Below are 27,366 nucleotides of genomic sequence, written 5' to 3'. Positions count from 1 at the left end.
CCTGTACAATGGAATACATCTCTTTATCATAGGTGGGGTACTTCCGGACTGTGTCTGAAAGTGTTTCACTGTGATATGCCACTGGATGTCCATGTTGAGTAAGGACTGCCCCAATAGCATAGTCAGAGGCATCTGTCTCGACCTCAAATGGTTGTTGTAAATCTGGTAACGCGAGCACTGGTGCCGTGCAGAGGCGGTCCTTCAACTCCATGAATGCCTTCTGTTGAGATTCAGACCAAAAGAATTTTGCTTTTGCCCCGCCCTTGGTGACTTGACTCAAGGGCCAAGAAATATGAGAAAATCCCAACACAAACCTGCGGTAGAAGTTGGCAAGACCTAGAAAGCTGCGGAGCTCTGTTAGAGTGGTTGGAGAGGGCCAATCCTGAATGACTTGGACCTTGGCTGGATCGACATGCACCCCCTGTTCATCAATGATGTATCCCAGATACTGAACCTCGGTCATGCCAAAAGTGCATTTCTCCAAATTGGCACATAGCTTGTGTTGCCGCAGTGTTTGGAGAACCTGTCGGATGTGGTGGAGGTGCTCTTCCCAACTCTGGCTGAAGATCAGAATGTCATCCAAGTATACTACTACAAAGGAGTTGGTGAATGGCCGCAAGATGTCATCCATTAGCCTCATAAAGGTTGCAGGAGCATTCGTCAATCCGAAAGGCATGACCAACCATTCGAAGAGGCCCTCCTTGGATTTGAAGGCAGTCTTCCACACATCTGAGGGTTCAATTGGTACCTGGTGATATCCTGACTTCAGATCGATCTTGCTGAAATATTTCGCCCCCTTTAGTTGGTCTAGGAGGTCATCAATCCGCGGGATCGGGTACCTATTACGGACAGTGATCTTGTTCAGCGCCCGATAGTCAATACAGAGTCTCCACGTCCCATCCTTCTTCTGTACCAACAATATCGGGCTCCCACAGGGCGAAGAACTCGGACGGATGTGACCTTTCTGCAGGAGCTCCTGAATCTGGCTCTTGATTTCATTGTTCTCCAGAACGGAGCGTCGATAAATTGGTCCATTGGGTAGCGGCGCACCTGGGGTCAGATCGATGGAGTGCTTGACTTGACAGTGCAGAGGAACCCCTGCCGGGGAGGTGAAGATGTCTTCGTACTCCTCCACAATCTTATCCATCTGTAGCTGCCGTGCAGAGGGACCCCGTTTGGAGGCCGCGGCCACTGTCTTCTTCTTCCCTTGAGGGCGTATCATCAGGAAAACAAATTTCCTGGTTTTGGAAATGATCTTACTGCATTGTTTTGCAGTAATCAAAGAGATGGCGGCAGGTGGTGCTACCTCTGGTATCCTGAACAACTTATTTCCCAATGTAATAATAACAGCACGGGGCCTTGATTCATACACAGCATGTCGCTTCCACAAGTATGGTTGTCCTAGTAATACATCACAAACTTCAAGGGGAGCAATGTCACACAATACCTCATCCGTGAAGGGCTTGATGTTGTATGGAAGGCGACATTGCTGGCTCACGCGAAGATCTCGCCCTTGGTGAAGCCACCCAATGGTGTATGGTTGTGGATGTGCTGTGGTCGGTAAGCCCAACCGCTTCACGACCTCTGCCGAAATGAGGTTCTTTTGACTCCCGCTATCAACAATGAACTGTATCGGGGAGCCCTTTACCCACATCTGGGAGTGGAAGAGACGCTCCTCCTCCTCTGGATCTTCGGGTTCATTTTTCTGGATCTTTGCGGTAGCAACAGTGGCGCTGGGATCCGCATCAATGTTCTGCTTCCCTTTTTCATACCCCTTATCGGGTTCTGACTCAGAGTCGGAACATGCATCTGATTCTGAAACCTTTAGCTCAGCCACCAGTGACTGCTTGGCCCGACACTCACTTGTGTTGTGAGTGGAGCTCTTATGGAACTCGCACCATTTTCCAGTGTCCTTTCTCGGCTTCGTGGCATTGCTCTTTGCTTGCAGCTTCGGCTGGTTGTCTTGGGCTGTCCCGCCTTGGCTTTGTCCTTTGTTCTGTGGTTTAGGGGCACCTTTCCCTGCTTTGGATTCGCAGATCCAAAGTCTCGCTTCTTTTGTTTAAACTTCTGCTCGACCTTGACGGCATACCGGTATGCTGCGCCGAGCGAGGGGATGTTTAGGAACTGTATTTCTTCCTGGATGTACTTGTGCAGGCAGCCACGGTATTTGAGTATCAAATGTTGCTCCGAATCCTTGATACCCAACTTTGTGCGAAGGGTATGGAAAAGATTGGTGAACTCCGGCACGTCTTGGTCCCTTCCCTGCCGCAGCGTGGTCCACTTTATGTATTCATCCTCATAGCTTCCGACAGGGTAGTACTGCTCCTTGATGGCATCCCGGAACGAATCCCAGGTGGGTGCGGCTGAAAATAGTGAGCCAGTACTTTCATCCTTCTGCTCGCAGTAGGTTTCCCACCAGTCCTTGACGTGGGGGGCTGCTTTGAGAAGAGCAAAAACAATCTTTTCCCGACTCGAAAATTCATGAACAGAAAAATAACCCTCTAGCAGATTTAACCATTTATCTACGGCATCGGCGTCTATCTGACCCTCGAATATGGGGATTTCAAAATTAACTTGTACCTTAAAGGGTGTGGCGTTTCCAGAGGAGCTGCTGGAAGCCGATGCGCCGCTTCTGGGTAGCCGCTGAAGGATCTGCGCAAAGCTGTCCATCATCGCGTTCCGTTGTCGCTCGAGCGCTTCTTCGAGCAAGATTTTGATGGGATCTCCTGCCCCCTCGTCTTTCTTCTCGTCCGCCATGGGAGGCCGTCGGGATTTGCGAGGCTGGTCTTGCAAAGGTTCAACCAGTTCAAGCCCTAACTCCTTATATCCCGACCTTGTTGGGGACATGCAAAGAAAAACAGAGAAAAAGCAGACCGCTCTGATACCACTGATCCGGATTTAAACAGGAACGCAACAAATTACAGAGATAACCATATACACAAAGATGCAGCGGAAATAATACTTCATTTCATTAATGGAAAATACTGAAATATGCTTACAAACAGAAATGGAAATAAACTAGCTAGGGCGATGGTAGCTTATCTCTGAGAAGAGATGTGATGGCTACATGCCTCTGAACTGTGTTACAATGAGGCTCAAAGGCCTATTTATTGTTGAGAAACAATGGAAAACCCTTAACATTCCAAAACCTAACCCTAGGAGATGAAACGCCAAACTGTGGGCCCCGTTTGGGGATAAATTGGTACATCAACTTCCCGGGGTCGTAACTTTGGCATATGATCTCCGTTTGACGCGTACAATAGCTCGTTAGAAAGATCTATCCGAGTACTACCACTTTGGGAGGCAACATCGGTCCATGGACCCATGTTGCCCCAGATTCCCAAAAAAACGTCGTTTAGGGCCTCAAAACGGCTCCGGAAGTTCAGGACCCGAAAAACTGCTAAAAATAGTAAACTGTGCTACAATTAAGGAAACTGAAAATGCTGAGAAAGACAATGGTGGGGGTCCAGGTGGACTTGGCAGGTGGCCACCAATATCCACCTGGATCACGTGGGGGGGGGGGGGAGGGAGGACGAATTCGGTTTCTAAGGATGTAGCATTTGTTTTATCGCTCATCATGATTGGGACATGCAAGGGTTCCTTTTGATGAGATGGAGTATTAAGTGCTCAGGAACCGGGTGATGGCTAATGAGGGGGGTAGAGCTCATGCTAGATTTTTTCTCACTTGCTAACTCATGTTCTAGCCATCTTCTACATTTTGACTTCTCCTTTTCTTTCTTGTGGCCATCTTATGCTTTTTCATTCTTTTAGTTGCATCAACCTCCAAGGCATTGTTTTCCGGCCCGAATCAAGGATGTGGAAATGTGAGTGCCAAAATCCAATGAACAAATGACAGTTAACTTTAAGGATGGGAGATGATATCAAGGATAATGATGTGACATGGAAAATGTCAAGTATGGAAAAGGAGAATGGATGCACTACTTCAATCCAAGTTTCCCAAGTAGTTCCCCTCGTATGAGCCAAAGGCCTTAGGGGAGGTCCCATTGGACTAGGGCTAAAGATTAACCCCCTTGGTAGGGTGAGAGAACAAGTTTACAATCAAGATTAGTCAATCATGCAGATCACCCTTTTATCCATTCTAAATGCCCAAAACATTAAGTAAACGCACTCAATTGCAAAATGGTCAAAGTACTTGTTGAGTGGTAGCCCACCTTCATTCAAGAGGAATGTTGAATGGTGAGAGGTGTATGACCGATGCATATGGCAGATGAAACTGACATATTATCATCAATGAGTAATTGTGTAGGGTTGTTGGTTGATTGGCTCTCTAAAATAGGAGAAAATTTTTCCTGTTATGGGGTTACACATTTTGGTGGGCATCACCTAGCTCTAGCTCGAGGAGCGCATGATACACATGCTTGAACAGGGAGCCATGAGAAACCCAACAATCGCTTGGGCTTGCAGAGCTGTCATTGCACACTCAAATCAACTTGTTTGGAAGCAAGTGCACAAGTGTTGATCGTCACCCTTGTTTTTATATGATGTAATAAAATTCATATAGAAAAGAAGAAGCTAACTAATGCAATCTAATCTAGGATGCAACACAACATCATGATAAATGTAATAAGTAGGATGCTCAGACAAAATGCAACACACAAATGTAATGCAAATACTCATCTACAATCCATCAAATTCCATTGAACAAAGTAAGGTGGTTTCCTCTTATTGGTGAAGGAAAGAGTTCACCATCAAGCTTAGCAATGTTAAAGTATCCAATTCCTACTTTACCAAGGACCTTAACTGGGATAGGAATACCATCAACATGGACTAGATCATCCACTTGAAGTTCTTTGCCTTGTGTTTGAACCGATTGTTTCTTTTTTTTTGGGGAATGCCAACCTCTTTGTTTTGTGTACTTGTGTGTTCTTAACTAATCAATGAATGAATTGAATTGATTTACATGAGCAAATGAAGCTCAATAAGTAATACAAAGATATTTACAGAAATAGAAACATCAAGTTTCTATTAGGAAATAGAAACAACCAATTTCTTCTAAGAAACTGCTAAAAAGATAAAAATAGAAACAACTAATAAGAATGAGCATTAAACACTAAATAGCATTATTCTAATACCCTCCCTTAATGCTCAATCTATTTACAACACCGATAGACCCTCTGAATTTTACAAACTTATCAGGACCAAGAGGCTTAGTGAAGATGTCAGCGGGCTACTCCATTGTGGGAACATATTGCAACTGAACATATCCGTCTTCAACAAGCTGGCGAATGTAGTGACAATGGGTTTCTACATGCTTTGTTCGTTCATGAAAGACTAGATTCTTGGCAAGTTTGAGCACTCCCTGATTATCGCAGAACAAGGGAGTAGGACCTGTCTGAAAAACATGCATATCCGCAAGCATACGTCGAAGCCAAACTGCCTCACAAGATGCCTTAACTACTCCCCGATACTCTGCTTCTATTGAGGAGAGAGCCACTGCCCGTTGCTTCTTACTAGTCCAGGTGACAGCACCGGATCCTAGATTAAACACATACCCAGTTGTAGATTTACAGTCATCAATCGAACCGGCCCAGTCAGAATCTGTGTAACCATTGAGTATAGGATCGAAACTTCGAGTGTACAAAAGTCCATAATCAGGAGTGCCACGCACATAACACAACACACGCTTCGCTGCTAGCCAATGATCAGCCTTAGGAGCTGACATGAAGCGGGAAATGTAGCTCACTGCAAAACTGATGTCAGGTCTAGTGGCAGTAAGGTAGATGAGGCTGCCCACTAATTCCCTGAATAAAGTTTCATCCACAAGGGGTGAGGATGACTATGCTGAAAGTTTGAGCCCTGGTTCCATAGGAGCCGTGGCAGGTTTGCAATCCTGCATTCTGAATCTGTCCACAAGATTTCTGGCATACTTGGACTGAGATAGAAAGATGTTGTTCTCAGTCTGCCACACTTCAACCCCCAAACAATAATGAAGAAGTCCTAAATTTGTCATATCAAAAGTGCTGCATAAATCCTGTTTGATCCCATGGATCAAATGTGTTGAGTTGCCAGTAATGATAAGGTCATCCACATAGACAACCACAAACAGAATATCATCACCAGTATGCTTGATATACAGGTTTGCATCAGATGGACTCCGCTAAAAACCATGATTTGTGAGGTATTGATCAATTTTCATGTACCAAGCCCGAGGAGCTTGTTTCAGACCATAGAGTGCTTTGACTAATCTATAGACTTTTTGTTCTTGACCGACAACCTTGAATCCTGGAGGCTGCGTCATGTAGACTTCTTCCTGTAGTCACCATTCAGAAAAGTACTCTTTACATCCATCTGATGGAATTTCCAATTGAATTGAGCTGCTAAGGCAAGGACAAGCCGTATGGTACTCATCTTGGCTATAGGAGCAAAAGTATCCTCATAGTTAATGCCTTCCTTCTGTGAGAACCCTCGAGCAACAAGGTGAGCTTTATACTTGTCTAGGGTTCCGTCTTCTTTGTATTTCACTTTATACACCCATTTGCAGCTAGGGCTTTTGCCCTGCAGGGAGATCAGAAAGTGTCCAAGTGTGATTCTTCTGAAGACTCTGGAATTCAGCTTCCATAGCTTGTTCCCACTCAGGTGTACCCTTAGCTTCTAAATAGGTTTGAGGCTCAAAAATACTGTGCAGGTTAGCCATAAGAGCAATATTTACTGTAGACTGCTGTTTGCTCTTATGTCTAGAAGTTCTACCTTCAAGGAGCTCATTATCCCGGAGATCACCAATGGTTTTAGCCCGCCATTTAGGCCGGAGAGTAGAAGAACCAATATTAGGGGGAGGTGGAGAAGGCTCAGGAACAATAGGAGCAGCCAGAGGAGGGTTATTTTCCGGAGGAAGCACAGGTAGTGTATCATCAAATACTGATGTTGCATCATCCCTCCCATCAGGTGGACCTACCGGAAGCAGAACACTGTGAGGCTGATCCTCAGAACACTGCTCAGTAGGAAGAGACTGAAAGAATCCTCTGTCTTCATCAAATACTACATCCCGACTAAAGCTAAGACGACCAATGGCTATATCTATCAGCCTATATGCCTTGTGATGATCACTGTACCCTGTCATCATGAGTTTTTGGCTTTTGGAATCCAACTTAGAGCGCTTAGCAGCTAGAATCCAAACATATGCAACCGAGCCAAATACTTTGAGGTCACTGATCTTAGGCTTACGACCAGACCAAACCTCTTCGGGAGTCTTACCTTTAACAACGTGAGTAGGTGATCAGTTAAGAAGATAGACAATAGTAAATACTGCTTCAGCGCAGAATTTGTTTGGAACACTCCTGTGTTGTAACATGGAACGAGCCATTTCAACAATCGTACGGTTGCGGCGTTCGACAACACTGTTCTGTTGAGGAGTGTAGGGTGTAGTTAACTGACGTTTGATGCCATGAGTATCACAGAAGTTGGAGAAAGCAGAAGAACAAAATTCCCCCCCGTTATCTGTCCTAAGAGTTATGATATTACAGCTAGATTCTTTTTCAACTAAGGATTTAAACTTCTAAAAGATACTAAATACATCAAATTTATATTTTAGAAAGTACACCCACATCTTTCTACTGAAATCATCTACAATAAGCAAAAAATCTCTGCAACAAGTAATAGAAGATGCATTCATAGGCCCACAAATATCAGCATGAATTAACTGGAGTAACTTAGATGCGCGCCAAGATTCTCCATCCTTGAATGAAGACTGATGTTGCTTGCCAGCTCGACAGGCGTCGCATACTCCCAACTGCTGAGTCTGAATATCAGGTAACCCTGACACAAGTCCCTCCCGAGAGAGCTGACAGAGACACTGCATGTTTAGATGCCCATATCGCTGATGCCACAAAGTGTTGATGGGAGAAACACGAGCTGCTAGAGCCACTTATGGAGAATCACCAGTGTCAAGAAGCCTGTATAGACCATGATCCTCTAGGCCAACAACAATTGTAAGACTAGTCTCCCTGTCAATAATGGAGCACTTGTGCGCACTGAACACTACATCAAGCTGAGGAGAGTCCCTCATAATCTGGCTGACAGACAACAGATTAATTTCCATACCAGGAACATAGTACACATTCAGGAAGATGAGTGTGCACCCACCAGACTGGATCTGAACTGTACCTCTGCCAACCAATGTGTACTCTTCACCTCCGCCGAATACCACAGAATCACTGAAAGGTGAGAAGTCAATAAACCAGTCACGCCTGTGAGAGAAATGGCGTGATGCACCAGAGTCAATGTACCAGGCCGAAGACGGGACATGTTCTGAAGACCTTTTAGCCTTAAAGGTGTAAAAGGCAGATTTTGTCTGCTCGGAATGTTCTGCAACATTCGCTGTTTGATGGGGCCCTCCCTGTTTCTTCTGCTCAGAAGCAATCCTCTGTCGGCAATCTTTCTTTATGTGGCCAAATTTGTGACAATAATTACACTGCACATTTTTCTTCCTAGCAGGATCAAAAAGCTGAGAAGAACCTTTCTGCTGAAAGGACTGAGAGGATTGATATTTGGCAGCAAAAGCATTTTCTGAGGAGGCTGATGAGGCACCACTACCAAACTGTTATTTCCAACGATCCTGCTGCATGAGTTTGTTGCATAGCTCTGGAAACTTCAGATCAACATTAGTGGAGGTAATGTTGAGTGTTTCTATGAAGTGCTCATAAGATTTTGGTAGACTTTTCAGAGTGATGACTACCATACCTTCTTCCTCCATGATTCGACCAATGGCTTCGCGTTGATCTCGAATGTCTTTAATCTTGTTAAGATGTTCCTGTAAAGACATATGTTCATCCATCATGATGGAGAACAACTGATTCTTGAGAAAGAAAGCTCTGCTCTTGTCGGATGTCTCGTGCAATTCCTTCAGATGTTGCCAAATTTCAGCAGCTGTCTTGTCAGAAGGAATCTGTGGTAACTGATCATCAATCACAGAGAGTTTGAGAAGCATAACAACCTCTCGGTTTCGATCATCAAACTTATCTTGATTTGTACCAGATGTACCAGGACGAAGCTCTTTCCCTAAAACGAGCTGATCAAGACGCCTATATTAAAAAATGGTCAACATTCTCTGTTTCCAGATGTTATAATTGGTGCCATTAAAGCGCTGACTGCCTTCCAACATCAGATTGGTTAGCGAAGCCATTTGTACGTTGCCCAAGATATAGAAAACAACAAAGGGGTCTGGCACGGATTTCAATGCAGATGTCGGTTGATCCTGGACAAAAACTGGTAAGTGCTGGTTCAATATAAAATAGAACTAGAAATTGTTCTGAGAAGCGAGTTCAAGGAAATATATATAGAGCACGATTTTTGACCAAAATAACTTACTGGGCAAGAATCCCCACAGGCTTTCAGCAGTGCTCGAAACACAACAAATGAAGATACTCAAAACTGATACGTCTGACGTACACATTCAGTCCAGGCGGATGTGTGAGAGAGACTGCAGATTTTATGTAGTCAACGTAATACGGCCCACCAGAAATGTCATACAAAAGCAGTTAGCACTATGCAAATGCTAAAATCTGGTGTTCTGTCATTAATCTTCCGATCGATTTCCAGCAGCCATTGTCAGGCAATGGCCATTCTCTGGTTACAGAAGGGTTTTCTGACAGAACTTGGATCTTCTCGGACCCACCATAGAGGCCTGCAACAGAACTTGGATTTCTTACCACAGGAGCCTGTAACTCGGACACAGAATTTGGATGATGCCCTTCCACGGATAGTCGAGGTTATCAGACCAGTCCTCTAGCCACAGACAAGAACTAACCTCAAGACTTAGGCGAAGCCAGTATAGAATCTCCGTTCATCAACAGAAGAGCAAATTCGGACCTCAGGAGGTACGTAGGGAGAATAGTACATTGTGTGCTAAAAAAAATGCGAAACGCAAAAACTATAATATAAATACGTCGAATGCATGTGTTTGCCCTGAATTTCAACAACTAGCAATAATAATAATAGCTGACAGGTTTGATCCTTCAAGATTCGGAGCGTGTTGTTGCTCTGTTAAGTATCGAGGCCGACGGTGTCGGAGAGAGAGACGTATCGTCGGCACGACGAAGCACAGTCTGGCGATGAAGACGGCACGGGAAGGAACCGGGGTGCGTGGCGGGAGTGAAAACACAAGCCTTGGCTCTGTTGCTTGACAACGAGTCAGAGGACCACGATCTCTCTAGCGTGGCCACATAGGCCACTACGTAGGACGAATCCTTGCGGAGACGTAATTTTGCTTTCTGCAACTTAATTTCGCTTTCTGCAGGTCAATATAGACCGTCTCGAGCAATCCCGAATTGGCCTCTAGACCAGAACAACAATGTGCATGTTCACAATGCGCAAATTCCACCCACGCTTCGAGGCTCAGAAATTGCCATGCCCAGAGAAAAAAAATTATTATTCCGAAAAAGATACCCAAGCTCTGATACCATAATCAATGAATGAATTGAATTGATTTACATGAGCAAATGAAGCTCAATAAGTAATACAAAGATATTTACAGAAATATAAACATCAAGTTTCTATTAGGAAATAGGAACAACCAGCTTCTTCTAAGAAACTGCTAAAAAGATAAAAATAGGAACAGCTAATAAGAATGAGCATTAAACACTAAATAGCATTATTCTAATATTAACTTGGTAGACATTTCCAGAAGGTTCAACCTCTTAAAGCTTTTCATGGCCCTTTCTCTCAAAGTGTTTTTGCTTGATATGCAAATCTTTAGGAGGCATGCTTGCTTTGGATTGTCTAATAGGCTTGAGGAATGGAAAGGGTTCTATATCTTCCACATGCTTAGGCATGTGTGGCTAATGAGGTAGGGTACAACTCATGCTAAGCTTTTTCCCACATTTTAACTCATGTCCCAACCATCTTTTGCATTTTGACTTTTCTTTTTCTTTGGTTGTGGCTATCTTATGCTTTTGCATTCTTTTAGCTGCATCAACCTCTAGGGCAATGTTTTTTGGCCCAACTCAAGGAGGTGGAAATGTTAGTGCCAAATCCCAGCGAACCAATGACAGTTAACCCAAAGGATGGAGATGATATCAAGGATATTAGGATAATTATGTGACATGGAAAATGTTAATTATGGAAAAGGAGAATGGACATGCTACTTCAATCCAAGTTTCCTAAGTAGTGCCCCTCCTATGACCCTAACGCCCTGGACATCCTCATGTGACTTGTCAGTATGCATAAGCAAACTAATATATTTAGTTTCTTTCCCAGGATGTTCTTTTTCAAACTTTTGAACATAGTAATAGTATTTAGCAATCATATTTTGATTTGAAGTCAATTCTAGTTTGAGTTGTTCATGTAACTTTGTCTTCTGAAGAATTTATAGATTTTTTTTCCTTCATCAGCAGATATGCACTAGCAACAAGAGAAATTTCATTTTGGATCCCGTCATTTTCCTTCATTTCTCTAATGTCACATATCAAATTTCATATATATCTTTTATTGCACCCCTTATATCTTGGAACCTCAAAATTTTCTCTTTTGTTAGTTTCCATTCCTCACTCTTTTCTTCAAGTTATTCCTGGAGAGACTTATTCTCTTCTTTGATTTGGAAAATTTTCCTTTTGGAGCTTATGGATATATGCTCCCAATGCAAGTTTGCCCATTTAACTAATTTCTCATTATTGAACACAATAACACAATAATGAGAAATTAGTTAAATGGGCAAACTTGTGTTGGGAGCATATATCCATAAGCTCCAAAAGGAAATATATATATATATATATATATATATATTAAGAAGTAAGCTTATATATTTTAATTAAGAAGTAAGCTTCTACTTACCACAATAAAGATAACACACCCAGAATTAATTAATTTTACAGGGGAACCATTAGCATCTTTCAAATTGGTTGCATTTTGAATAAGCAGGCACACATCTACAAGTGCAACCGCAAGAAGAACTAACAAGCTTGTCATTTGAAGACTTGAACTTAGGTGGGGGCTATATTATCTACCTGCTCTCATAGATCAAACAAGCCACCATTGACATTGTTTTCTTGTTTTTGCTGTATACATGCATTTTTTTTAACATTTTGTTTTTCTACTTGTTTTTATGTTCATCTTCCACTTTGGATGCATCTTTCAGTTTATTTTTCAATCTTTGCACCTTTTTAGCTAAACACTCATTCTTATCTTTTAAGTTACCATTCTTAGAATTTAAATTTTAAGGTATCATTTTCATTCCTCAAAACATCATTTTCAACTTTCAAATCTTCAACTTGGGATTTGAGGTGATGGTTATTCTCCTTTAGCTTTAGCTACAATGTTAGGCTTTTTGATTGTTGTTGGCCTACCATTGGTTCAGTGCTTCCATTGCCTCTCGAGCCCACTATGGGCAATTGTCACATGCCAACCTTGTGACGACATAGTGGGATAAGTTATGCTCTGCTACAAACAGTGAACCAGCTTCAATGATTTCAATAGAACATAGCAGGGGAATAATCTCATTCGCTTGCTTGTGTAGCTAGGCTGCATCCCACATAAATGGGTTGGTGTGGACTTGGCAGGAGGCAGACTTTGATACTCATCAAAAGGTCAATGAAAGTATTCCTCTTCTTATTATATTCAAGCATCTCTAAGTGGATAGCCTGAGCCAAGATTGAGATCTTAGCAATAACGTTTGATTTTTCAGATGCATTGATAAGCAGTCTGCCATGCTGAGCCTTGAGACGAAGAATGTGGAGGGTGGGGACACCATTGTTGAAAGAAATCTCCCTGATTTTGTTGAGCATGCAGCGAGTCCTGGAGTGAGTTTACTTGTTCTATCTCCAAGATCAGTAGAGTCTACTCATTTGTGTAGAACTTGGTCAAATCTGGTCTAAATTTCCAAGATTCTGCTAGTTTGATCAAGACTAAATGAGTTTGACTATGACCTGGTGACTTAGACCAAGTTTGATTGAGTTGCTCAACATTTTTGGTTGTGTTTGACCTTTTTGTTGACCTCGATCTATGTTTAAGTATTATTTAATATTTTATATATTTAGAGTTTTATTCCAAGTCAGTTCTGCCCGAGTATTCACAAATTTGAGCCATGCTCTTACTGTTGGGCTTGTTGAGTCCTTTGCACATTCTGTGTTGTGTAACTTTGAGATAAACTAGATATAGAAAATACCCCTCTTTAGTCTTTTAGCGTGACAGATTGTTCTGTTGTATTGGTTTTGTCAATTTGGGAGAAAATCAACTATAGTTGATTAGAAGGTATCTTGGTGTTTTTCTCCCTGTCCTTTCTAATCACTTTTTTATGATGGTTGAATATGCAATTTTATTGAAAATATTTGATCGAACTGTTTAAAGTTGTAGTCAATGTTTCTTCCATCAAACTTCTTCACTGAAAGTAGGTAGTGTTAGTGAAGATATTAAATGCATAAATAGATAGAATGTACAAAATTGAGAGCTATCAGCCGTTTGGAGGATCTCAAGAACAGGTTTTGTGGTAGACAGACACCATGACCATGAAGATAAGAATGATGTTAGAAAAGAAACAGGGTGAAAAATGCCTCGGGCTCGGAATTTAGTACATATTTGCAACAATGATCGTCAGAATGGGTTTATCTTTTTGGCAAACAATGATGAAGCAAGTACACTGTGGCATGCTGCCTTGCATTCTTGTACTAAAAGTAAAACAAGTTATATTAAAATCACATATATAGTACATGGCCTCGAATATACTTGTAATCCTTTTAAGTTTTAGAAAATCAGAGTCCCTGAAAGTCTCTCCTTGCTGATTTATATAAAATTCCTAGTATTTACTTTAGAATAATGTGTGTATTTTTTGAATGTGCGAAAATTGTGTCTGCACATAGTCGGTGTGGCTGCTGGAGGGTAGAAGGGTAGGACTTGCACTGTCAGGGGCTTGCATGTTGGAGTTTCGAATGTGCTATTCCGCCCATCTTCTTCCATGGTTCTTTATTTCTATTTGGTTGGTAATCTTGAACTATTGCAGGAGTGTCTCACCAATGAGGTTGTCATCTTCAATTTTCTTCACCTTCTCTGCAATATGTTCCATTTCATACTCCAACTACTACCCTTTTTTTGTGTCTAAATAATGATTTGACTAGTGGAATCGGCAACTGGGGTGATTAATCGGACAAAGGTTAATTGGGGGGAATCAACAAGGACCTCATAATATTTTACATAACATGTTTACATGCTTTCCCAAGTGATCTTCTCCCCTGGGGGCTTATCCTCTGACTTTTTTATTCTTTGTTTTCGGGTTCTAAATCCCCAGGAGAAGGCCTCACAGTCATCTTTTAGGTTTGCAACTTTGTCTGCCCTTTCTTTCCGTTCTGTGTCGTTGATTATGAAGCTGCTGGTGACTCAAGTCAATTGTCTTATCAAGTTCTTGTTTCTTACAGTCCTTTGCCTACTTAGATGCCACTTTATTCTTTTACCTTGGGTCATTTTTGCCAAACTGATTTGTGTAGAAAGGGTGGGCTTCTATGTTACTCAATGGGCCTAGAGAGTGACAAACTACAAAGTGGAATGAGAAATTAGATGCACTGTCTAATTATTTGGATCAGGTGATAATCTGCCCATTAGCAGAGCTGCCAATTTAGCTAATTTGTTAGTGGGTAGTATTAGATCTAGTAACCTTGATTATATTCTCACCATATTATTCCTCCCAATAATGATGGCTGAAAATCTCATGGATTGAAGCTTTGATTAGATTCTCACCTTGTTTTTCATTATTCCAGAAATGAGGGCTGAATATGGTTTAAAGCCAATTGATGTTGTTCTATCTAGCCAATTGCAATCCTTTTATCAATGCACATGCTCAAAAATATCTGTTGGATGCTTCTCCAAGGTTCCTGTCAGAAAAACAATTATTTCCCCAATGAGTCGGCCCCGCCTTCGCTCTTTTTGGATTCCTCCTTGCTGACCCAATGCATTGAAGTAATTTTACTGGAAGCACATTATTATTTTTGGGAAAGGCCATATCTTGGGTTGTCTATCTCATTAACATCTTGAAGTAGGCATCTTACAGATTTGTAGATGGAGGCAGTGAGTATGATTGTATTTGTGTGACGACAATCTTGATTTTGTTGTGGATTTGAAGCTAATCAAAGGGATTGACTGACTGATATTTGTTAGTTTTTGTAGCATCGGATGGTGTTCTAGTCTTGAAACTTTGTGGAGAGGCTAAAACACACGAGTTCTTCAAAACCCATAAATCGTTTTTAGAAATTCCACCTAGAGATAGCTCAATTAAATTAATTGATTATCATATAAGTTTTTCTTGAGTCTAACTTAGGAAAATTGGTTAATTAATAGTAATTAATTGAGAAAGGTGAGAATTCTCTAGAAACACACACATATTGACTTGGAGATGATCTCAACCATCAATTAAGTTTTAATCGTAGCCGTTGGAGTCCCAATTGGAGATTATAAGATGTCCTCGATGGGTAGATGGAGGACACACTAGTGTAGATACTCAGTGATCAAGGCAGTTCATTGTCCCAACAGCAGATGATCCAACAATGAGATCGAGCTAGTGATCGAGTAGCAGGTGGCAGAGGGGAAGCATAGTAGTATTCTGGAGGAGTTTTCCAGTTCTGGAGAATTAGTGAGAGGAGGCCATATTATTTCTCGAGGAGGTTGCACAGGGACTGCACATATCCTCAATTGAGCAGTTCGATTTAGCTATGGGGAAGCTCGATTCAACATCCAGAGGCTGGGAAAGTCTTCCAAAGTGCTAGAGTCACCTCCAACAACAGAGACAAACATGACGACTTGTTGTGAGAGGGTTTGTCAGCCACACGTGTGGAGACCTGCGCAGAGGTTGGACGACTAGCCTTTTAGAGGGAGTGAGTTGCCGAGATTGCTTGAGGAGGAGGGTAAATTCCCTCAGACATTTTTGCCAATATTTCTCTCAGACATAAAAGTCAATTTGGCATCATTTTATTGTACTTAGAATTTCTGCTGCTGCATAATAATAAAAGCCTCACTGCTGTACCGGTCTTCCCACATTGGGTTTTTCTGGGGACAATTGTCTGAAAACAACGGTGTCAATTTTTGTATGCTAGCATTTCTCAGTTCCTATTTTTGTTTCCATAGTATTTTTATTTGGTGAAGAAAATGTTGTGTGAATATTTCATTATTTTTCCATTAACGAAATAAAATGAATAATTAATTTATCAGTTAGAAGTATTTCTAGTTGTTGCATTTCAAGGAATTTTCACATGGTATTTGAGCATATTTGACGGACAGGTGGCTCAGAGACGAAGAGGGGAATTTCGTGGTTCAGAAGGACCAGTAGGCCAAAATTTTCAGAGGTTGTGCAGTGCCTAACCAGGTAGTGTTAATTGTTGGACAAGGTTCAATTTTCCAGTTGCAGGAGGCAGGAAAGTTCGATTTGTCCGGAGAAGCGATTCTAGCAGGCAGAGGGAGCAACAACTAGTATTTTCGTAGAGAAGATTTTCTTATTTGGTCATAGAGGATTTGCAATAGTTCGCTAGAGCATATTCAGTGCCGGGTGAAAGAGAAAGTGCACACACAGAGGGAGTTTCTCTCAAAGGGTTTCTAGCTTCAGAAATCCAAATTAACAGTTGCAGAAGGCAATAGCAGCAAGAAGATCTTCTCACTCCAGAAAGGAGTGCGGATAGTAGTGCTAGCAACCGAACAAGAGGAGGGATATTTTCGTCCCAATTCGAGTTTTTTCATAAATGGCCATAGATGGGCTTGAGATCACGACAGGTTGGAGGGAGCATCCAATTACATCATCTGGAAGGATAAGATGTACTCCTTGTTAGATGAGCATGGCCTGAAAGTCTATACAGAGAACGTTGTGGCAGAACCTACCGATCTAGATCAACGGAAAGAATTCAGGAAAGAGATGGCCATGGCAAAGCAGATGATCCTGGATGGAGTCCGGGACCATATAGTCTCACATATATCTGGCAAGAACACTGCCAAAGAGATGTGGGATGCTCTCATAGGGCTATATCAAAATCGTTTTGAGCAGCAGAAGATGTTCTTGAAAGAAAAGCTGAGGAACACTAGGATGAAGAACGGTGAAGACATTGATCCCTTTCTCACCAAACTTCAAGACATTCGGGATGAGCTTGTGGCCGTAGAAGAGACGTCTCCAACTACTAATATTGTAAGGTTAGCACTCAACAACGTCACTGAGGATTGGGAGAATTTTGTCCAAGGTATTATGGGACGAGATACGTTGCTTGGGTGGGACTGGATGTGGGATGATCTCTCACAAGAGGAGATGAGGCGAGCTTTAGTAAAGAGCTCCATTAGCAACAATAGCAACAAGGGATTGAAGGGTGTGAAGGAGGAGGACAATGTGGCCCTTGCATCAAAAGGGAAGGCAAAAGGCCCTATTCATGGACAAGGCTCATAGGGAGAGAAGAAAAAGAAGAAGGATCTGTCCAAGATCAAGTGCTTCAGGTGCAACGAGTTTGGCCACTATAGAGAAAGAAGGACAAGAAGGAGAAGCAAGATCGGACAACAACACTCGCAGAGATAGACCAAGGGTCCTCTAGACTAGAGGAAGGTTTTGCCATGTATGCATCTATACCTCCAGGAGAGAGGTGGGGTGATATGGAGCTTTAGTCCCAGAGTTGCGTAGAGATTTGAGCAGGGTCCATCGAGTTAGACATCAGATGATGTTTTCTCTTGGATCATAACCTCGCTACTGGGGCCCACACTATTCAGTAGCAGGAGGATCAATGTCAATATATGCAGTCCGATTCTAGAGTGAGAGTTGCAGACTAGTTGTAGTCAGATATTGAGGAGCACTGAGCAGTGTTGATAGCAGAGCAGGAGGCTCAGTGGCAGAGTTAGTAACAACACCATTTTCCCAGTGGACAGTGCTGAGGCTAGTAGCAATTAGATGCTCAGGAGACAGTTGCAACATAAAGACACATTTGATTCAGTATTTTGGATGCTTCTCAGTTGCAATAGCAGTAGCAATCGTGAGAGGGATGTTAGTTAGGTTGCAGTGCAGATGCAAAGTTGGCAGCAATATATGATGTACAGTGTAGTGTCAGTAGTAACACAGATGCAACATGGTTTAGTTATAGTTAGTAGCATATGAATTAGAGTTAGCACAGTAGTTGATGGATAGTAGTAGGCAACTATAGTTGTTAGACATCAACGTGTATGGAGGATGATGCAGAGACAGGGTGTTGTAGTAGTTCAACACTAGAACACCTTCCTCGTTAAGAGGGAGTGTTAGTTTTTGTAGCATTGGATGGTGTTCTAGTCTTGAAACTTTGTGGAGAGGCTAAAACACATGAGTTCTCTAAAACCCTTAAATCGTTTACAAAAATTCCACCTAGAGATAGCTCAATTAAATTAATTGACCATCATTTAAAATTTTTCCCAAGTCTAACTTAGGGAAATTGGTTAAAGAATAGTAATTAATTGAGAAAGGTGAGAATTCTCTAGAAACACACACAAATCGACTTGGAGATGATCGACACCATTGATTAAGTTTTAATTGTGGTCGTTGGAGTCCCAATTGGAGATTATAAGAGGAGTTCGATGGGTAGATGGCGAACACACTAGTGCAAATGCTCGATGATCAAGGCAGTTCGATTTCCCAGTTGCAGGTGATTCAACAGTGAAATTGAGTCAGTGATCGAGTAGCAGGTGGCAGAGGGGTAGCATAGCAGTATTCTAGAGGAGTTTTCCAGTTCTGGAGAGGTAGTGAGAGGAGGCCATATTATTTCTCCAGGAGGTTGCGCAGAGCCTCAATTGAGTAGTTTGATTTAGCTGTGGAGCAGTTCGATTTAGCTATGGAGAAGCTCAATTCAACATCCAGAGGCCGGGAAAGTCTTCTAGAGTACCAGATGTTGAGAAATTTAGGGCATCATTAATTAGGTGATTTCTTTTCAATTAGTAACTGCTTGTGAATGCTTTTTACACCTTTAGATTAGGATCTTCTTCACTTGGGTTATTAATGTTCTTCTTCATCAAACAACTATCAATGCATGAATATAAATAAACGAGAGACATAGGATGTAGGTTATGAGCCAGGGCCAAAACCTCTCACTCTTTGAGAGGAAAACCCGAACAAATTCTTCTTATAGAGATTCCAATTGATGAATACCAAGACCGAGACCCTTGACTTATTTGCCACTCCAAGACCAAGACACAAGTTCTCTTGATAGTCAACCTTCTTCTTGATTCCTCTTCCACTTCGACCTTCTTGGCACTGAGACATTGCCACCACTGAGATCTAATCATTGTCACCAAGATCATCTTACTGTGGTGACACCAAAACCAAAGATTGCATCGAGATCTTGACTGAAGGAGATAGCACTGAAACTGATGAGAGATCTTAAATCGAATCAAAGGTTTGAACTGTAGTATCATTAGCACCGAACTGTGGTATGACTACACCGAACAGTGGTATACATAACACCGAACTGTGGTATGACTGCACCGAACAGTGGTATACATAACACTGAACTGTGGTATCATTATAGCACCAAACTATGCTTATATACCCTTGTCCGATTTGTGATCTTTTGCTGTGACACCGAGACTTTCCCTTTGAAATCCGAACTACTGTTGTTGTGATTAACCTTTAAACTTCTTTGCTGCTCCCTCATCATATTATCCGAGTTCTTTCTGTGATTGCATCCGAACTTATCATTGCCTCTCTGTTCACTCGAAAATCTCATAGATATATCTGAACTTCACCGTTGGAATGTGAATACTCTACACCCCTGTTTATAGTGGTTGGTCCATATAAATAAGCCGACCTATGAAACCGAATAGGTGTGTCTCCATTTAAGTGAGCTGACATGAGATTTCTACTCCTCCTTGAGGTCGACTTGAAGAGGAGAACTTGTGCTTGTCTTTGGAGGGCTTCTAGACAATTCTATAGACTCATGTACATTTGAAATCTAAGTTGCACGAAACGCTGAAACATTTCAGAGTTTCTGAAATGGGTACGTTTAGAAACGTCACCTCCCAAAAATGGAAACGTCATTTGAAATGTCATATATATATGTATATATATATATATTAGTAAGTGAATAACACATTATCTTGCAAGAAAAAATGGAATAAGACCCATAGATGACAATTTAGAAGGAAAAACAAATCTATATTAACTCTAATAGATGATTACATAATGGTCGATTTTCGGTTGAGTTTTAGCCAAGTTTTGGAGTTTTAGGTACGGGTATGGTTCGAAACGCCGGGTTCCTTGAAGTTTCGTGCGACATAGTTTGAAATATACCCAAGAAGGGCTCTTCATAGATGACATTAAGTCTTTTGACAAATCCTAAAGGCTCACTATGAGAGCCATCTAAAAATGAAATCCCTTGCTCATGAAACCCATGAAGCAAGCATAATAATAATTTTATTTTTCTTCTTTACATCAAAATCACAATTACATGTCATAATGAAGACCGAACATAGTTACACTTTTCAACACTCCCTCTTAACTAGGGAGGTATTCATAATGGTACTTTGTCATTCTCAATTTGAAGAATTTCTCATAAGAAGAATCAGATTGGTAACCCATTTGTATAGTATCATATCAACCAACATTGTCACATAGTAAGGCCTTGATTAACAACTCTATCTCTCCACTAGATTAGAGCACAATGCTGGCGAGGCCAATGATTTATAGACACCATCATCATTGTCTCTCAAGGTACATACTCCAACCGGGTGTTCACCGAGTATGACCTTCTCTGTACTATTCTTATCTTGGATAGCTAGTCAAAGAATATGGGTCGACGACTACTCTTGTCTTGAATGCCCTACCACATTCTCAAAGAGTATCGAATGCCAGATGGTTACCCAATCCTCCATTCTTTCTTCCTAAGTGAAGACAAGAATGTAGTGTCTATCTCTCCCTCTTAATTAGGGAGGACATATCCATTCCTATAAAGGAATGTACTCATTCTTATAGAAGGAATGTACCTAAGCTCCCTCTTGGCTTAGGAATTTCCAAATTTCTTCAAAGTAAGAAATTTGTTTCTAGGTTCCCTCTTAATCAGGGACCTACATCAACTCCTCAGGTGGAGATGACGGGACAGCCAGCTGCTAGAAAAACTCCTTCCTTCGATGTCATGAATTTCTTTGTCACGGAGTCTTCATATCTTGGGACTTCTTCATAGAGCACAAACCATCCATCACTTTCATCCATCAGTCAATCATGCCATCATTCCTTTCATCAAAAGGCGATCCATCAGTGTATATCCGACCTTGCTTCATGTCATGCTACCTTCTTCATGCCATATTTTTCTGGAAGGTCTTACATCCTTTTATATGGTCCTCTTGGAAGACATCCATAGTTCTTCCCTTGGCAGACTTGCATAAACCCATCTAGATATTTGTTCAAAAATAAGAATTGAACACTTAAATCAAAATTTTGTGATGGTCTTTCATCATGACATCTTCCAGTTGCATCAACATCCTGCATACATGTTGACCTATCTCCCAAATATATCTATAATCAAGGGTCTCCATTTTTTTCAGACTTCCATCAGTCTTCATATCTTTCCGGGAGATTTCCTAGTCAAATCTTTTTGGTCTTCCGGATGTTGATTGCCTTTACCATGGTTGCATATCTCACGATCTCTTCCTTCATTTCTTGAATCTTCACACATTTCGTTCCCAGGAGCTTCCAATCAGAGTTCCTCAATTGTAGTCAACCACCTCATACTTCATATGAGGACATATTATGTTGATTTCATCTAGTGTGACCCATGCCTTCCGACAACCTTTCATGGGAGGAGATTCCTTTCCTTTGATCATGCTTCTCAAGATCGAGCAGTGATCCATGTTACCTGCAACCATACAACATGACTACATAATATTGAATACAAGCATACATACCTCATTTACCTTTAGGTCATCTAGGCTTCTTTCAGTGGCTTCCTTGATTGAAAAGAGCTTCAACTCCTTGATCTGCTTCAACTCTTATGTCATCATACCATCATCCCATGAATTCCACAAGTTGGAGTTCCTGATGAAACACTTGCTTCTTCTCTAGATTGGTGAACCTTCTGATGAAGATTCCATCAGAGAATCTTGAGGATCTTGCATATCCCTATCCAATAGATGTTTCCTTTTGATTGATGTATGATGGGACTCGTCGTGGATGATTTCTTCCTTTTTTACTTGAGCTTTTAATGAGGTCACCAAGAGCTATATCCTTCATAGTTGTCTATCAGACATCCTTCATATTTCTTATGGTGATGTCACGAGCTCTTACTTCTAATGATTTTCCTCTTCCTTGGACTTCCTTCTTTCAGCTTCCTCCAATTCTTTAGTGAAATGGACTTCTTCTCTATTTTTCTTGTTATTTCCCTTCTTGAGTTTAAGGCAATCTTTTCTGTAATGCTCATAGCATTGAATCTTAGATATGTTTTTCTTTCCTTTCTGAGGACCAATTTTTTTTTCAAACTTCCCCTTCCTTCCGACAAATGTTTGAACATCTTTTGCCCACAAATTGTCTTCTTCTATTTTGCATAGATACCACAAGTTGTTGAATGGGCTTTCTTGTCCTCATATGCATTTCTTACCTTGTTCATCAGTTGGTGTTTTTAGAACAAAAGATATCATTTCCTTATCTGAAATTATCTCTCCTGAATCTTGTAGTTGAGACCTCATGAGGGTAACCCTTTATTCTTTGATACCTTCAATTTGTGTAGATAAGATCTAAGTGATATGACCTTCTTTATTGCATCTTCAGAGAATAGATCTACCAACTTATCATATATCTCTTTGATGTCTCCAATTCTGCTATATTTGGGGACCTTTGACTGATTTAAGAAGGATCACTTGAGCTCTTTGATCTTTCCATGTATTTAGAGAAGACTTTTCCATTGATATGACCAATGACTTCACTTTGTTCGAGGACTATGTCTATCCTCCTTTTCCATGCTAGGAAGTTCGATGACCCAACCAGCTTATAGATCTCCTTGCAAAAACGAAGTCATTTTACCAGATTTAGATTATAGAATAAAGTTACTTACTTGTTAAGTGAAGATGAAATCTTCAACTTGATTTCTTTGATGATGATCAATGAAGATGACTCGATGCTACTAAGATGATCCCTTTTAAAGATAAGGAGGTTCTTGCTTCAATGAGGGGGAGACTGCCTTCTTCTAAATGAAATCCTTGCTTCAATAAGAGAAGATTTCCCTTTTTATGACAACGCCTTTTGATCTAGCCTTTTATGGATGAACAACCTTCAAGATACTTCAACTTCAAGTTGATTGAGATTAGATCCCAGGAAGGCTTCATGGATTTCGAATTTCTCCAAGATGATGCGATCTTTGTTCTTAAATTTCTTCACTTGGATGTCTATACTTTGGGCTACCTTAGTTTGTACATCTCTTCAACTTAATGAGGGTCCTTGTGGTCTTTTGACGATGACTAGAGGATCCAACACTTTTGCTGGTGTAGACTTCTAGTTGACGTGATCTGATTAATGATCCCAAGACTTCTTTTGAAGTAAACTTTCTACTTTGATCTAGGGATTGATTCTTCAATGTAGATCTTTGAACTTTCGTTTTGATATCCTTCAACCTTCTTTGATGCCATTCTTGAAACTCAATTCTTGAGTGTCTCTTGGATTAGATGCCCTTCCTTAACTGCCACCTTAGCTCCAATTCCATGTTGAGAAATCTAGGGCATCATTAATTAGGTGATTTCTCTTCAATTAGTAATTGCTTGTGACTGCTTTTTACAAATTTAGATTAGGATCTTCTTCACTTAGGTTATTAATGTTCTTCTTCATCAAACAACTACCAATGCATGAACATAAATAGACAAGAGACACAAGATTTAGGCTATGAGCCAGGGCCAAAACCTCTCACTCTTTGAGAGGAAAACCCACACAAATTCTTCTTATAGAGATTCCAATTGACGAATACCAAGACCAAGACCCTTGACCTATTTTCCACTCCAAGACCAAGACACAAGTTCTCTTGATATTCAACCTTCTTCTTGATTCCTCTTCCACTTCGACCTTCTTGGCATCGAGACATTGCCACCATTGAGATCTAATCATTGTCACCGAGATCATCTTACTATGGTGACACCAAAAAAAAGATTGCATCAAGATATTGACTGAAGGAGATAGCATTGAAATTGATGAGAGATCTTAAACCGAATCAAAGCACTGAACTGTAGTATCATTAACACTGAGCTGTGGTATGACTGCACCGAACTGTGGTATACACAACACTGAACTGTGGTATCATTATATCACCAAACTGTGCTTATATACCCTTATCTGATCTGTGATCTTCTGCTGTGACATTGAGACTTTCCCTCTGAAATCCAAATTACTGTTCTTGTGATTAACCCTTAAACTTCTTCATTGCTCCCTCATCATCTTATCCGAGTTCTTTCTGTGATTGCATCCGAACTTATCACTGCCTCTGTTCACCCGAAAATCTCAGAGATATATCCGAACTTCACTGTTGAAATGCAAATAAATACTCTACCCGCCTATTTATAGTGGTTGTCCCATATAAATAAGCCGACCTGTGAAACCGAATAGGTGTTTCTCCATTTAAGTGAGCCGACATGAGATTTCTACTCCTTGAGGCTGTCTTGAAGAGGAGAACTTGTGCTTGTCTTTGGAGGGCTTCTAGACAATTCTATCGACTCGTATATATTTGAAATTTACCCAAGAAGGGCTCTTCATACATGACATTAATTCTTTTGGCAAATCCTAAAGGTTCACAGTGAATTCTTTTGACAAATCCTAAAGGCTCACAATGGGGCCCATGATGCCATCTAAAAATAAAATCCTTTGCTCATGAAACCCATGAAGCAAGGATAATAATAATTTCATTTTTCTTCTTTACATCAAAATTCACAATTAAATGTCATTATGAAGACCGAACCTAGTTACGCTTTTCAACATCGGAGAGTCACTTCCAGCAGCAGAGACAGGCTGAACGACTTGTTGTGAGAGGGTTTGTTAGCCACACCTGTGGAGGCCTGCGCAGAAGTAGTGCATAAGGGTCTGCGTAGAGGTTGGATGACTAACCTTTCAGAGGTAGTCAGTTGCCGAGATTGCTTGAGGAGGAGAAATTCCCTCAGATATTTTTGCCAGTATTTCTCTCAGATAAAATGCTAGTTTGGCATCATTTTAATGTACTCAGAATTTTTGCTGCTGCATAAAAATGAAAACCCTCACTGCTGCACCAATTTTCCCACATTGAATTTTTCTAGGGATAATTGTCCAAAAACAATGGTGTCGATTTTATGTGTGTGTGCTAGCATTTCTCAGTTTCTATTTTTGCTTCCACAATGTTTTTATTTGGTGAAGAAATCACAATGTGAATATTTCGTTATTTTGCCATTAACAAAATAAATTGCATAATTAATTTATTATTTAGAAGAAATATTTCCAGTTGCTACATTTCAAGGATTTTTCACAATATTTTTGCAGTCATAATAATGATCTGCAAAGTTCAGTATAATGGAAGAGAGGGCATTAACCTGTAAGCCAGAAGGCTAAAACTTTTGTACTTAATGCTAATTAATTATTCTGATCCCTCTTGATGAACTTTCTGATTTTTGCTTGTAGAGTGAAGGGGGCAGAAATAACTGTAACATGGGCAATGATTTTGGAACAATGTTATCAGAACCAGCCTGATCATCGAACCGGTAGACCCCCGAACCGGGAACTGGTCAGAACTGGATCGAAACTAGTAAGAAAATCGGACCAGAAAACCGGTCAATGAAAAGCACATAATATATTCAATTTTTAAAGAAAAACATATATATTTATGTGCATCCATATGAATTCAAACAATTTCTACATGAATAAGCAAAAGTTCTCATTTATATAGCATGTAAGGGTGCACATAACCAATATAACACTGAGTGAAATCCATCTCTAAGCCTAAAATACATCAACAGACAAGCTCCAGATGGCCTATATCATACAAAAAAATCATTCTACAACAAATACCTACATATCATTAAAATCATTGCCTATATTGGGATTTTCATTATCAATATTGCCCTCTAAGCATTAAAATAAGATAGAAAAAACAGATCATGTCAAGTCAAAATTTTGTTTGAGTGAGGGTACTTTTTTAGTAGGGTCATGATAGAAGAGTTTGACAACCAATGCCACTAACATCAAGGTACACAAAGGGCTTGGTGCGATTGACTAAATACTAGTTCCATACCCTCTTACATGACAAAATCCAATGGTAACGTTGCAATCCCCCCAATTTTGAAATCCTAGAATATTGTCAAGTCTGCTGGATTTTGAGTGAGATCTGAAATTCTACTTTCTCCATATGAGGTCAGGATTCAGAACCACTCTCAAACATCTAGAGTCAATTCATGGTTATTTTAAAAATTTAAGTATAAGGATCTCCTTTTACTTTAAGAATTTAACACCATGAATTGCATAGCATTAGTAGGGCGATATAGTCAAATACTAGGCGTCCCCAGTCATAAATCATTGCTTCTTTGAAAAAAATTGCATTCAAAGGGTCCTTAGCAGCATTGTACAAAACTGGCCAGTTTGGTACCGAATTGGCCAGTTTTGTACAAGAACCGGCTGGTTCGGTATGGTCTGGTTCACCGGTCTGAACTGGTTTTGCCCTCCAACCGGTCCAGTTCTGATAACATTGTTTTGGAGTGCAACATGTTTCCAATAAATAAGTAGTTTAGAGAACAAATTGATGGGATGTAAATCAAATTGATTTGCAAGCTGTTTGATGTTTAGTTCAAAATTGGTGCATAGTTTGTGTCTGATGGTGACAGTTATGATTAGAGATGCTAAACTATTTGAAATATTATGAAATGTTTCGTCTGTTTATGGTCTCACAAATTCCATATTTTATTTTGATTATTCCACTTGCATCAATGGGAAAGAGTCTCCAACAAAGGAAATAAAAAAATAAAGGAAAAGTTAAAGTTACATACTATTTTTCTAAGCAATATTTTGAATACTCCATTGTTTTATTGGCACATCCTGAGCAACAGAAGATTAGATGTTGAGAATGAGATCTAGTGGTCTCTGAGGTGTTAAATTTTCATTGCCTTGTTAGATCATTCACCATTAGCTAGTAACAGGGCGTATTTGATTGCAGGTTCATCGGTCTGAGCACCCTTTGGTGGATGGTGAGAGGCAGTGTGCTTGTGTTTTTAAGGTATTATGGCAAGCTGGTCCAGCTGCAAATCAAACAACATCTGTTTCTTGCGAGAACATCTGCTTGTTGACTGCAGGAAGCATTGAAACTCATCCTGTAATTAATGATTTGCTAAGGTTGGTTGAGGAAAAGTTAGCCTCAAGGACACGGTCTGTTGGCAGGAATCCTTTAGGTAGCAAAAGAAAAAATACGAAAGGTTGGTCGTGTAAAATTGTCAGTGTGTGTACATGTATATTTTATTATATTCTAT

The 27,366-nt window shown here is 40.6% G+C and overlaps 1 protein-coding gene across 13 annotated transcripts in view; it reads left to right on the top strand.

Moving 5' to 3' along the window:
- Positions 1-27,366, top strand: part of LOC149140439 (uncharacterized) — a 123,473-nt gene that overhangs the window by 29,029 nt on the left and 67,078 nt on the right. For 9 of the 13 annotated variants that reach the window (XR_016264149.1, XR_016264147.1, XR_016264150.1 and 6 more), the window contains one exon: positions 27,057-27,312. Coding sequence is in view for 8 of the 13 variants with exons in the window: in XM_089447087.1 (XP_089303213.1) it covers positions 27,057-27,312 (256 nt within the window). In the remaining 5 variants the exon portion in view is untranslated. Of the gene's footprint in view, positions 1-12,466; positions 12,537-12,634; positions 12,750-25,531; positions 25,656-27,056; positions 27,313-27,366 lie in introns of those variants that run through there. The other 4 variants (XM_089447089.1, XM_089447091.1, XM_089447088.1 and 1 more) reach the window with 4 other exon arrangements.

Source organism: Pinus tabuliformis, chromosome X, assembly GCF_031772625.1.
Source record: "Pinus tabuliformis cultivar Carrire ecotype Pingquan chromosome X, CPIR1, whole genome shotgun sequence".
NCBI classification, from domain to species: domain Eukaryota; kingdom Viridiplantae; phylum Streptophyta; class Pinopsida; order Pinales; family Pinaceae; genus Pinus; species Pinus tabuliformis.
This window is presented reverse-complemented; position numbering and strand designations above follow the sequence as displayed.